Genomic DNA, 12,603 nt, shown 5'->3' on the forward strand with positions numbered 1-12,603 from the left:
GAAAAATTTTGAACTTCCCGATGGATTTAAATGTTTCGTAATTTCTCCTGAAATTGATTCATCCTTACTGGTAATCAATTACTAAGAGAATATCATCTGAGGTGATAGGCTGAACAAAGAAGTTTTCTCCTGTTACTGCTTACAACTCGTTTGTTACCAGTAGTTGCCGATTCTGTAATCTGCCAGAGCTGGATGCCACCGCCGCTTTGTTTCATTTTAATAACTTACTGCAGCGAACGAGATGATTATCGTTAATCGAGTTAATCAAGCCGTGGAATGTTCACATTCCATGCTAGCACCAGCGCCGGTGTCAAACATAAGCAGAACACCAAGCTAAAGGCAGAAAGTGCAATATTAAATTAAATTGAATTTAATTTGAAACATTTCTTAGATTGCACTTCGGCAGCTTGGTCCCAACGCGAGCCGATTCCGTACCATAGCGGAGATAATCCGCAAATGGGCAGTACTTTTTCTCTTCACTGAGATCTCCTTATTCTTGCTCCACCCTCCCTTCTTCCTCTTAAGTAACAATTTATGCGAAGAAATGTGGATAATCGATTAAATCTTCAGCTCCATACGATAAGAGAAGGGGAGGAGGAATACCAAATCCATTATTTCCCACTCTGTGTAAAGCGACCATTTACCTAGGAGACGTTGAATTGAAACAGTATTTCCAGCTGTATTGGTTTAGTTGATTGGTCTGTTGGTCTTCCTTTTCCACACCGAGTAAGTTCGATTGTAATCGATCAAGAAAATTATTATTCAATTTAACGTCGGAAAGTGTCTGCCTGCGGACATTTATCGATCCATCGATCATTTTTCATGATTCGCAATACGGCGCTTGTAAGATGCGGCTTAACTGTTTCACACAGCTACTTTAAACATATGTTTGGAAAACATTGAACGGCTATTCTGAATCGCGTTTCTGTGCCAGAATATCGTGCCAATTAGGTACTGCATTCAAAAACTTTGAATGCAATTCCATTACAATTTTAAAAAAACGTAGTCCCATTTCGAGCCAGGATTACCAGCATTATCAATTTGATTCCGCTTATTTTACGTCAATTACCCAAATTATTCGAACACTTCATTCTCCGAAATCTTTCATTCGTATCCTCTCCCCTCTTTCAAATGCGGCCACAGTAACCGAGAAACAAGCATAATTTGATGTAAATTTCATTCGATTCGCATATGTAAATGTCGATCATGTCACTCCCCGACTGACCCGTACGTCGGAGTCAAGAACGAGCCGCAGATTTATATGCGCAGAAAACATAATTTGTCATGGCATATACATATGTCAGTCAGTCAGTGAGTCGATTACGAATTGCGTCACACTAACTACCAGTTTTGCCGTCATTCATCCAACCAGCCAGTCAGCCAGCCAGGTAGTCAGTCAGTCAGTCAGTCATTCAGTCAACCAGTCAGCTAACCCAACCAGTCAACCCTTTGACGGTAGGCCCATTTGGAACCCTTTTTCTTGCCGGTCGCGCCCGTGTGTATGATTCGGTTGTTTATTCACTCACTCTATCCTACGCGGTGACATTTCCCTCTTCTCCAACCAACCCTATCCGACCAAGAGGGGCTAGAGGGAGTTCACCGCAACTTCGGAAATCACCTTTGCCTGTTGGAAACACCGCGATGTATAAATGGCAATTCGACGAATTGATTTCCCTGCCCGATGATACACACAGTAGTGACTTTTCTCCTCTTTGCATTTGGGTGCAATCGATCAATCCGAAAGCAACTCAACAAGACGCGTTGCGATGTGATGTCGTGGTTAAGTCATTCGTCCATCCATCAGATTGATGCTGGGTCTTGCCGTCTCGCGAATGTCCTCCTCAGTGACGACAAGACGAACGACGAACCCGACGTCGATGCTACAGAAATTATTCACCTATCCGCTGACTCACCGCGCAGAACAATTGATTTGTATGTTGACTGATTTGCGATGGGATGCTCGATGAAGGTGCAGCGGCAGAGATCCTTCTACCTACTAGCAAAGCACCACCATATGTCGTCAGGGCTGATGGATTGCATCGCTTCCAGCGGTTGACGATATCCCTTAGCTGTGTTATGCTCATTCAAATGATTTTATTTGAATACACTTATGGACACTTGCTTTGATGTATGTGACGCAATAAACGATGCCAGTGAGGCTACGCGCTTCAATTGCATCACGGAGAATCGGTTTCAAGGATAAATCGATTGCACGTGCCCTTGGCTTGCCTCCGGTGGTGGTCGTCGCGGGGTGTCAAGTGAAGCTAATCTCTTCAAACGACTAGTGTCTTGCGAGCTTATTTACTTATTTTTTGATGACAAATCTGAGCTCGGTTTCAGATGTAAATTTGAAGCTGATCGTAAACAGGCTTACGGGTAAAATCTGCGAAATCAGCCCAATAAAGGCAATATTTACAACTCTGTTAGCTTAAAAATTTGTTCTTACTGCTGTTATCATTATGGTTGTTCCCTCAATATACCACAATTAATGGATAAACTCGTTACTAATTTTTTATGAAGTTTTGGAATGGGATTATTCATGCCTGATATGTAGATTCAGTCATGAATTCATCGAATTTTAAACTTAATGATTTCCAGATTTCATTCATGAAATCGGAATCGGATTTTTTTCCATGTGCAGATGCTCAAAACACTAATAACAACGCGTTTCGGTGACCGAAAATCTACTTTTTCTAATTTTAGTTATCGGGGGAGATGCTGATATTGATGAATGAATTCAGCGTGTGTTGTTATGTGTATCTTTCTGTACGGCAGCACAATGCCGAATGCACTATTGAATTTTGGTAGATACTGCTTATTGTTGACATACCGATTTTCTAGAGTTTGGAGCTGTGTTAACCGTTTTCGGAACCGCAGAATAATGCCTAAACGTACACAATTCGGAAAAAGGGGGGGGGCCTCCCGAGCAAGGATTGACAACAAAAGTATATCAAAATTATTACATATTATGCTGTTGATATCAACTAGAAAACATGTTTTGTTACCAATTCAAAATGGTACTTATGATGTATCAGACTTTGCTATCATTTTGTTTTCATTTTTATTAAAAGAAAATGTGTTGACAGATTCTGTTTATGTTTTAAATAAACCTTCAATATTTAAATTAATCTATTTTCACATTTTTTTTCTAGTAAAATGATTGGCTCAAATTATATGATGATACCAAAATGATGATGATTTGATAGTAAAATGACAACTAATTCTGCTTTCCTATTAATATTGTGTAACAGCAAGATTAGTATTCCTTTTGATATTTTTGATAGCAAAAGTAGTATTCATCAATTTTGGATTTTAACCGCTAAGTCGACCAAAATGAAATCACACAGAGTATTCAAAATCCGCTACATCAAGATATCAAATTTTGTTTTCAATTTGCTCTAAAATTTTGCTCGGGTAAGACTCAATATTGCCGTTGCTTGGTAAAATGTAGCGCATCTGTGTATGTGTATTTACTAAAAGATGATCACCATCAACTTGCCTGAAGTTTTTGAAAAGCGTCTTAGTAGAATACGAAACCTAAAATTAAATAAAAAGCTTCCCAATTAAATTCTACTATTTACACCATCAACTTGCATTGCTTGCACGAAGCTAGACCTGACAACGAGAAGGATGCGCTATTCGCATTTTGTGGAGTAATTTTCGCAATTTTGTGGTGGAAACAATAAATCTACAACAGTTTTTATTGTGGACATTGAAACTTATGGTAAATTTATCGTAAAAGTGCCTCAAAATCAAATGTGATTCATATTTTTGTTTTTTATTCTATGCAATATAATTGGTCATTTTTCATCACAAATTTACTGCCTTTTTAGTTATATTTCGTTTTTTCGCCTCAAATAATTACCATAAAAGGACGATAACTTTTACTGTAAGTGGAAATTTTTATTCGCGAAAAAATAGATTTTTTTTTATTGTTGAGATACTTAACAACCTGTAATTTTTATGGTAGAATCTCTCAAAATCATGAAAGTTATGGCGGACAAAAATAAATTTGATGGTTTGGTTATCTTTTCTGACGATAATTTTCATTGTTTTTACTGTTTTTTGTATCCAACAATTACAATAATTTTTATCTTCGTGATATGGTTATTTTTTTCCGGGTAGCCCTCGATTGATCGAATAGTATCGGTAGAATGATGCTTGAGAGTAGCAGATCATTCTCAGTGTGCATTTTTTGGTGATTCAACACTTTGTGATGATCAATAACAAAGCTGACCACGTCCAATGCAGATCAATTTGGGATGGCAAGGAATGTCAGTCCGACACTTGCGGCTTTCTGGAGACCGAGAAATTCTCTGCATTATCCACAAGTGTCTCAGAAAAGAGTTGTTAGTGGAATGGGATTGATCTGGATCCGCCGAAGTAGGTATTCATTCGATATTGAACAAAAACCCATGAGAAGTCAGTTTATCGAAAACGAAGATGATGCGCGATAGGTCATTAGATACCGATAGACTCTTATTACAATGTGCCAGACTTTTCTGAGACAAACATGACTACATATTTGGAAACTATCTCGAACGACGGTGACGGTAACGATGAACTTAAAGTTGTTGATGAGTTCACATATCTTTTTACAACCTCTAGTCTCTATCGACCATAACACGAATAAGGTTTAACGACGCATTCAAGCTGGAAGTTCTTTGCCCTCCGCAAGACATTTCAATAAATGAGTTGCGCATGAAGCTAATTAGACCAGTTGTAGTGCTTTACGAAGTTAAGGCTGTAATCTACGGTTGCCATATGTGTACTTGCCGTGACCTAGCAAAAGGTCGTTGTCATCATTCAGGATAGAGCCTGTTTACATTAAATTCCCTCTTGAGCCATTCATCACCAATTTACCAGGCGTCTTGAGACTCACCTTTTTGAGCCTTGTTGAGTTATCACGCTAAGACTATGGCAAAAGCTTAAAAATTGGTTGTAAACCACGAAATCGAGTATCATAAATCAATCGATAGGGTTCGACGAACTGAGCAATACCTGTGTGTGGTTTGTGAGGAGACGATCTGTCTCTAACTTACACTCTAACTAACACTCTAACCAAGAACTACCCCTGGACTACCGTAAGGTTTTATTTAGGGAGGGGGTTGTGTCTTCGCACTGTTCCGTACACCTGTCGAGACGTGTACCGATCCAGAGATGACGACCGTCCTAACTTACAACCCCTCACGGCTTTGCAGCCTTTCTTAAAGGGCTCAGTACTGCTCCGTCGTGCTCGTCGCTTTGCTTCCACTTGCAACACGTCTAGTTGGTGTTACTTGTTCGTTGATCGTTCCTCCGATGTAAGTTGTAACTGCGACATAATCCGCAAAACAATGCCGGGAGTGGTATTTTGTTTCGGATTGCGGCAATTCGAGCACATTCAAAGACCACGTGCTATGGTGTTTCTCCACTGTATTTTGGGCAGATTGGTATCGTGGCGTACCAAAACCTGTGCAGGTATTGCCTGAAGCAACCATGACTCGAGAGAAACTGGATCAAATAGAACTTCTCCATGTTTTCTATTCAACTACGGTCTTCTACCGTTCTCATGTGTCAGTCTTGATGCCATTTGACCAGCGACTCTTCCCTCACCAATTCTTTGTCCGTAGCAGTCGTTGGCTTCCACAAGCATGATGACGATGAGGATCATTCCAGCAATAGCACATACTATCTCCAACGAGATTGGCCTCAGACGACTCTCACAGCCATGAGAAGTTCAACCGAGCGTCTATGACCCAGATAACACAAAATCGTAATAGAAAGTTCACATTAAATCGTTTTCATGTCAATTTCACATTGGAATTGTATAATGATTAGAGTATGTCAAATTGAAGTGAACATTAAGTTGTTTTGCAGCCGTGCGTGCCTTCATATACAATTCATGACTGTGAATTATAAACCAGTATAGACGATTGCAATATTTGATTATATCTTAATCATATATTCAGGAGTATTTAGTTGCGTGTTATAAAAACTACGCAAAATAGAATTACAAATAATTGTCAAAGCTTTCACACGTATATCGCCTCCACTTTGGTACATATATGTTCTTATATGGCGTGAAATATAACTTTTTCGTTTAGATATGATTTCGTATATCTCAGTTGCAATTGAGATATACAAACCAAATGGTTTACTGGGGATGAATCACAGAAGCACGCGTAAAGTAATAACGTGCTCTTCGACGGTGATGATAGCGTTACAGTTACAGATCAGCAGGACTTCAGTTTTATGGTGAGCAATGTGTACTTTGCCTCGTGCATCCAAATCTTGAACATTGAATCGCCTGTCACTAGCATTTCTACCTCCTCCAGTCCAGCGATGTCATCCGCAAAGTTGACGATCACTGGGTAGCATCAAATGCAGTACACCGATGTACATCGCGTTCCAAAGCGTTGGATCAAGGATGGAGCTCTGCGGAACTCCGGAGTCCAGACCAGGGATGGTTCGATCACTTTGACTCAATTTTGATTCATTTGACAGTAGCGTCCTAACCGAGCAAAATTTGACAAATTGATGTATGGGACATTTGTAGATAATAACTAGATCTACAATTTTGCTAAATAAAGTGTTGCTGTATCTTTTATAGTTACGGTGCTACAATGCTAGTACCTCATTAGTAACTAAATGAACGTTCATTTAGTTACTAAAGAGGTACTAGCATTGTAGCGCCGTAACTACAAAAGTTACAACAACACTTTATTCAGCAAAATTGTAGATCTAGTTATTATCTACAAATGTTCCATACATCAATTTGTCAAATTTTGCTCGGCTGAGACGGTAGTGTCAAATGAATCAAAATTGAGTCAAAGTGATCGAACCATCCCTGGTCCAGACGACGTAATGTTCATCATCTTATGCCCCTTGAAGGTCTCGTAAACAGGCACTCTATCCCTGCAGTAACTCTGCAGAATTATGTATAGATCTATGAATTTGCATTCTATGCAGCCCGAATAGCATCCACCGTGGACTTCCCTTTACGGAATACAAACTGAATGTTTCCCAGACCATGTTCCTCTTCCGTGCGCCTCGTAAGTCTGTCCAGGATCATCCTCGCCAGGAGTTTTCCGCATGTAGACAGCAGACTGTCTATCTATATGACGCCGGATTTCCCGCAGGCTTTCCTGGTTACGGCAACAGCACTAACTTCTGGATCATCCATCTGTGCGGGAAGCTGCCATCTTCTAGGCATTCATGCAGCGCTGTCCTGAAAATGTCTGGTAACACTTGTATTGCTGCTTCCATTCGGATCAGGCCAGGAGTCTTCTTGATCTGCAGCCGTTTAGCCACTGCCATCATTTTATAGCTGGACTTTCAGGCAACTGGAACGCTGGCCCTCTCTTCTAAACCGTATAGTATTGGTGACCTTATCGCAGAAAGTTCGGGGATCTGAGACAAATTACACGAAGGTTGCTAAGTGTCTCATTCCACCAACAAGCTGACCGCTGGGCCCTCGCCAAAGTATCCGTCAACTCGTTCACATTCTGGATCGATCTTGCACTGTCATCCTCGAATGCCTTAGAGTGTATTCAAAACTCAACACAACTTGCAAGTTGGTTCTTAAAATTCGTTCGTTTCAGAGTCGTGGTAATCGTGGACGCAAAAGGGGAGCTTGTGATAAGTCTGTTGTTGAAATTTTTTCGATCGTGCGATATTTTAAAGAAGCTGAAGCCATTCGGAATAAACGAAAGATTCTGCTTTCGTACCATGAAACGATACAAGAAAACCGGTTTCTGAAAAATACTTCCCAAACCTGGCCGTAAACGCACTGTAAGGACACCGGAAGCCTTCAAACGAGAAAGAGAGCAAATTCGACGGAAACCACCCAGCTAGCACCAACTCGTATATCAATGTACGAAAATTATCGTAAATATCTCCTGACAAACTCGAAATCGTAACTAAAGCTGGATAAAGTGGGACTAAGTTGATTTTCTATCGTATATAATGACAATAACTGACATACATACGATTTTCAGCACAAAATCGTATAGTAGTACGGAGCGACTCGCGCTTAATCGGATATTATTGTATATAAATACTTATATAGTCGTAATGCACAAAATTATTCGTAATCACGTATATCGCCTCCAAAATAGTATGGATATGCCAAATTTGCGCATCAAATACGATTTATTTGCATATATATCTGTACGTAATGCTGATTTTTATCTTTTTTATACATATGAAAATGACTACTGGGCAGATAAATCTGGACACAAGATGGCTGGGCGAAATTGAAATTTTGCATTCAAATATTAAGAATATTTCAAAAGATGATCTTCGATTGATTTCATACCTAAAACAACGGATGCACGGTTTGACTGTAGAGCAGGATGGGATGTTTCTCTAAAAATTTGGAAAAACAACGATAACGTTTTGGAAAACCACTTGCTTCCCATCGACAAAAAACACTACAAGAATGCCCCATACTGTTTCCAACAAGATTCTGCACCGTCTCATCAGGCGAGAGCTGCACAGGCTTGTTGTGAGAACAATTGTTCAGATTTTATTTGATATTTTATTAGATTTGATTCCTCTGGACTTCTATGCATTGTGTTACATGCTAGGCAAACTAGGGAGCGCCAAAGGATTGACTGTGGATACTTTCAAGGAACGTTTGAAGAAGATTTGAGATGAAATGCCTCAAGATCACATGCGTGCCAGCTTTTTAACAACGATTGCCTTTACAGTTATTATTACTCACCCTGTATTGCTTGTTCACGGCATGCTTCTTGCTTTTTGCAGCTTTTGCCAAAAGACGGGCATTTTAGCTAGTTTTTTTTTATATGAAGAGATAAGAAGAGATAAATGAGCTATTTTCATGAGGAATCCGTTGGTAGGGTTTCTGTAAACGGGGCATGATTGTTTTTTGTTGTTTTGGTCAAGTAAATGCTGCTGTTTTCATTACAATCATCCATATTTGCAATGAATGGCTATATCAACCATGTTTTTAAAGCTTTTTGATTGAAGCATAGATGAATCTTACAATTAGGTTAGAAAAACTCGGAGATAATTGATTATTATTACAGATATAGATGATTGTAGTGAAGATAGGACCAATATAGGCAATAGACAATGATGCCCTCACCCTTGGTTATTGTCAGTGGGATCGTTGCATTAGCCCCGTGATTATCCTGTACTCTAACAACTGGTTGCGCACTCTGTCGATAAAGAAGGATCAAGTCTTAAAACTAAAGCTAGGCTTTTTTAGTGATGTTAAATTATTGCTCTGTTTATTTTTAAGAAATTTTTTTCGAAGAATGCAGCGCTGCTATGGAAATAAAAAAAATGAAAATAAACCATTCAAGAAGGATGAGCACTGAACGACGAAACAAATAAAGTGCTTCGCGCTGACAGTCAATAGTTGCAACAATCTTATCAACCGCAACTCACCGAGACTGAAAAGCGTAATAAATAATTCAAAAATCACCCGGCACCAGGCAGCAGTGCAGTTTTCAATTTAATTTCCATACAAATGCAGCAAAATTTATTGGCTGATTGTTTTCCGTTCGGATGCATTTATGCTCTCCTCAATGCGAGCTGCCTGTAGAACAGCGATCTCGGTTTTCTCTCTCTCGTGCTGAATCACGACGATCGAGGGAACCGATCCGCGCAACTCCGTCCTTGCCGCAACCGATCCGCATCGCGTCAGTCGAACGTCCCCGGCAGAAAACCAGTGCCAGCCTAAACGGACCGTTGACAGCCGGCGTTTGACGACACTTGGCAGACAGCGGCAGCCAATGCCAACATGGCAGCAAAAGTTGTGGGATCTGATCGGTCGTAGATCACCCGGTTCCCGCTGGATGCCCGATTGCTGGTGCTGGAAAAGCAAATAATATTCATCGATTTTCCTTTGCCTCCGTCATTTCACATCCAGTGGAGACGTCCATTGTGTGTCGTTTCGCATTCGTGACCACAAACAAACTTCCAATAAATAATCCTGTAAATAAATTATTTAATTAACTATCACTCGGACGGGAGCTCAACACCAGACCTCCGAGTGTGGTTGCCCCAATAGTTGCAATAGGGAACACATTTCTAATATTACCGTTACCGCATTTGATTTCTTTTTCGCTACCAGGCTACCGTGAGAGTGCATTTGCGTACGCGATCGCTGCGGCCGGAGTGACACACAGCGTGGCACGGGCTTGTGCCCAGGGCCGGTTGATTTCCTGCGGTTGCGATCCGGCGGTTAATCGGAAGGGGATGACCAAGTCACTGCGCGAGAGTCTGGAGAAGGAGAAGTTGCGGTTTCTGGATGCAATCAACGTGAACAGTATCCTGGTGGATGACAGCTTGAAGAAGTTCAAGAACAAACAAGCCAGCCGATGGAAGTGGGGCGGCTGCTCGCACAACATGGCCTTCGGGGTGGAATTTTCCGAGCTATTTTTGGACACTCGAGAGAAAGGAGGTGACATTCAGTCGCAAATTAACCTCCACAATAATAACGCTGGACGAAGGGTAAGTATAATCGATTTTTTTGTGAGCAAAAAATGCAAATGGTTATTTATTATTCCAGGCCGTATCAAACAATATGCAGGTTCGCTGCAAGTGTCACGGAATGTCCGGTAGCTGCCAGCTGAAGACGTGCTGGAAATCGGCTCCCGACTTTCGTGTGGTCGGAAAGGTTCTCAAACAGCAGTACCGGCGGGCCATTCTGGTAGATCAATCTAACTTTGGCAACGGTCCTCCGATGATCGTTTACCACAAACCAAAGAAACGAAAACATGCCCTCAACATTCGGCCGCCCCGACGTACCAAGGACAAGTCCCATCAGCTGGTTCCGATCAACCGAGCCAATCGCCGGATGGAGAATGCCTTGTTCTACTACCAAAGATCGCCAAATTTCTGTGAACGGGATCACATTTCGGATATTCCTGGTGAGTGATTAACTATAAGCCGAACTGTAAAAAAGGAACTAAATTGTATTTTTTATCCAGGAACTGTTGGCCGTCGGTGCAACCGAACTAGTAACGGAGGCGATGGTTGCGGATCGATGTGCTGTGGTCGAGGCTACAATCTAATCCGGGAGAAGCGGGTGGACCGCTGCAACTGCAAATTCCACTGGTGTTGCTATGTAGAGTGCGATGATTGTGAAATCGAAGAGTGGATTAGTGTTTGCAATTGAGGACAAATTGTTTTCGCCCTTTTCCGCACTCAAGCACCGCTGAAGCGACGTCCCAACGGTCCGTAACCATTCCAGCGAGACAGGTCAGTTATCTACTTACGCAGAGCGGTGTGTGCACCGAAGTGGACCCAAACGGACTCTATCGAATGGTAGCGAATCTAGAGTGAGATAAAGATTTAATTGCAACCGCGTGCGTCGAATACTGAAGATTGAAACCGAAGGATGCAAAAAAAAAAACCAGTGCCCGTGTACCGCCAGCGAAGTGAACGGATTGTGTTTACCGTTGACACAAACGAGCCAGCGGAAAGCAATCAAGTGACTTTAATTAATGTTTGAATAAAATATTTCGACCAAACATGACCGTTCTGGAAATGGCGTGTTCTCTCAAGCAGTATTACCTATACAAAGTGTAATAGATTAACCGACAACTACCAACTACTAATCGTAGCTAATCGTAATTATTGTACATTTATTGACCTCCATCACGTATTTCATTGAAGTTTTCCTTTAAGTTAATTAGTTTAATTTATTTGTTTCGCTGTACCTGTAAATAACGTTCTCGATAGGTCTAAGACTTGTATGTATAAGCAGTGATTTCATTCGAATTGCTGTACGCGGATACAGATGATTGCTCCTTTTCAAAAAATGGTTCGAAACTCAGCTTTGTTCTGCTATTTGAACGCGAAAAGCTAACAGCCGAATTTTAATTTACTCAAATACTAACTCTACATAGTGTTGCAAAGTGACTTAAACGAATTGTTCATATTAGCGAGCGCTAATGCTGCCAGCAGTTGCAAAACGAACACGATTTTATTTATTGAATAAATGAATGATTAGTAGAATCGCTGGAAGTAGCAGGGAATTTAAAAATTATTTGAATGATGTGGTGATGACATCCTTGAAGTATAGCATAAACTGTAACGGTAACGGTATTTGTCTATCAACAGTTATTGAAAAGAAGGGCGATTTTTTTGAATGAAATAATTTACAATTTCCATATGTTACGAAAGAAAATAAACCACAAAACATACCTCGCATATATGACTAATTGGTGTTAATGCTCTAAAACATGTCATTGACTGCAAAAATTCGTCAAGTACCCTGTATATCGGGTTTTGCAATTCCATGTGGGGTTCGCACCCACCATCTTTCGATCGGTACTCGACTGTTTTACTAATTAAACTACCGGCGCCCGTAATACCAAGTAGTATAAACCCTAATTTTTTAACTATTTTCTCGATTCTATCATGCAGCATGCGCATCACACATTCCTCTGCGACGGTATTATTTTTGTATGACTGAAGCTAAGCGACGCTTAATAAAGTATGTGTACCGTTCCACTTTACTCAAGTTAAGGGATCCGCCAATTATAGCCGGCTCTAATGTTTACATCACTTTTAATAAAGAAAAATTCATTAAAAAATTTTCACTAAATTATGGAATTTTTCCGAAAATCTTTTCTATTTTCATAA

General features: G+C 40.5%; 1 protein-coding gene across 1 annotated transcript in view; it reads left to right on the forward strand.

Annotated features, from left to right (window-relative positions):
* Positions 1 to 11,131, forward strand: part of LOC128740586 (protein Wnt-10a) — a 28,285-nt gene extending 17,154 nt beyond the window's left edge. Inside the window, exons 3-5 of the mRNA XM_053836145.1 lie at positions 10,085 to 10,464; positions 10,523 to 10,883; positions 10,944 to 11,131. Of these exons, the coding sequence (XP_053692120.1) occupies positions 10,085 to 10,464; positions 10,523 to 10,883; positions 10,944 to 11,131 (929 nt within the window). The remainder of the gene's footprint in view (positions 1 to 10,084; positions 10,465 to 10,522; positions 10,884 to 10,943) is intronic.
* The last annotated feature ends 1,472 nt before the right edge of the window (positions 11,132 to 12,603 follow it).

Source organism: Sabethes cyaneus, chromosome 3, assembly GCF_943734655.1.
Source record: "Sabethes cyaneus chromosome 3, idSabCyanKW18_F2, whole genome shotgun sequence".
NCBI classification, from domain to species: Eukaryota; Metazoa; Arthropoda; class Insecta; order Diptera; family Culicidae; genus Sabethes; species Sabethes cyaneus.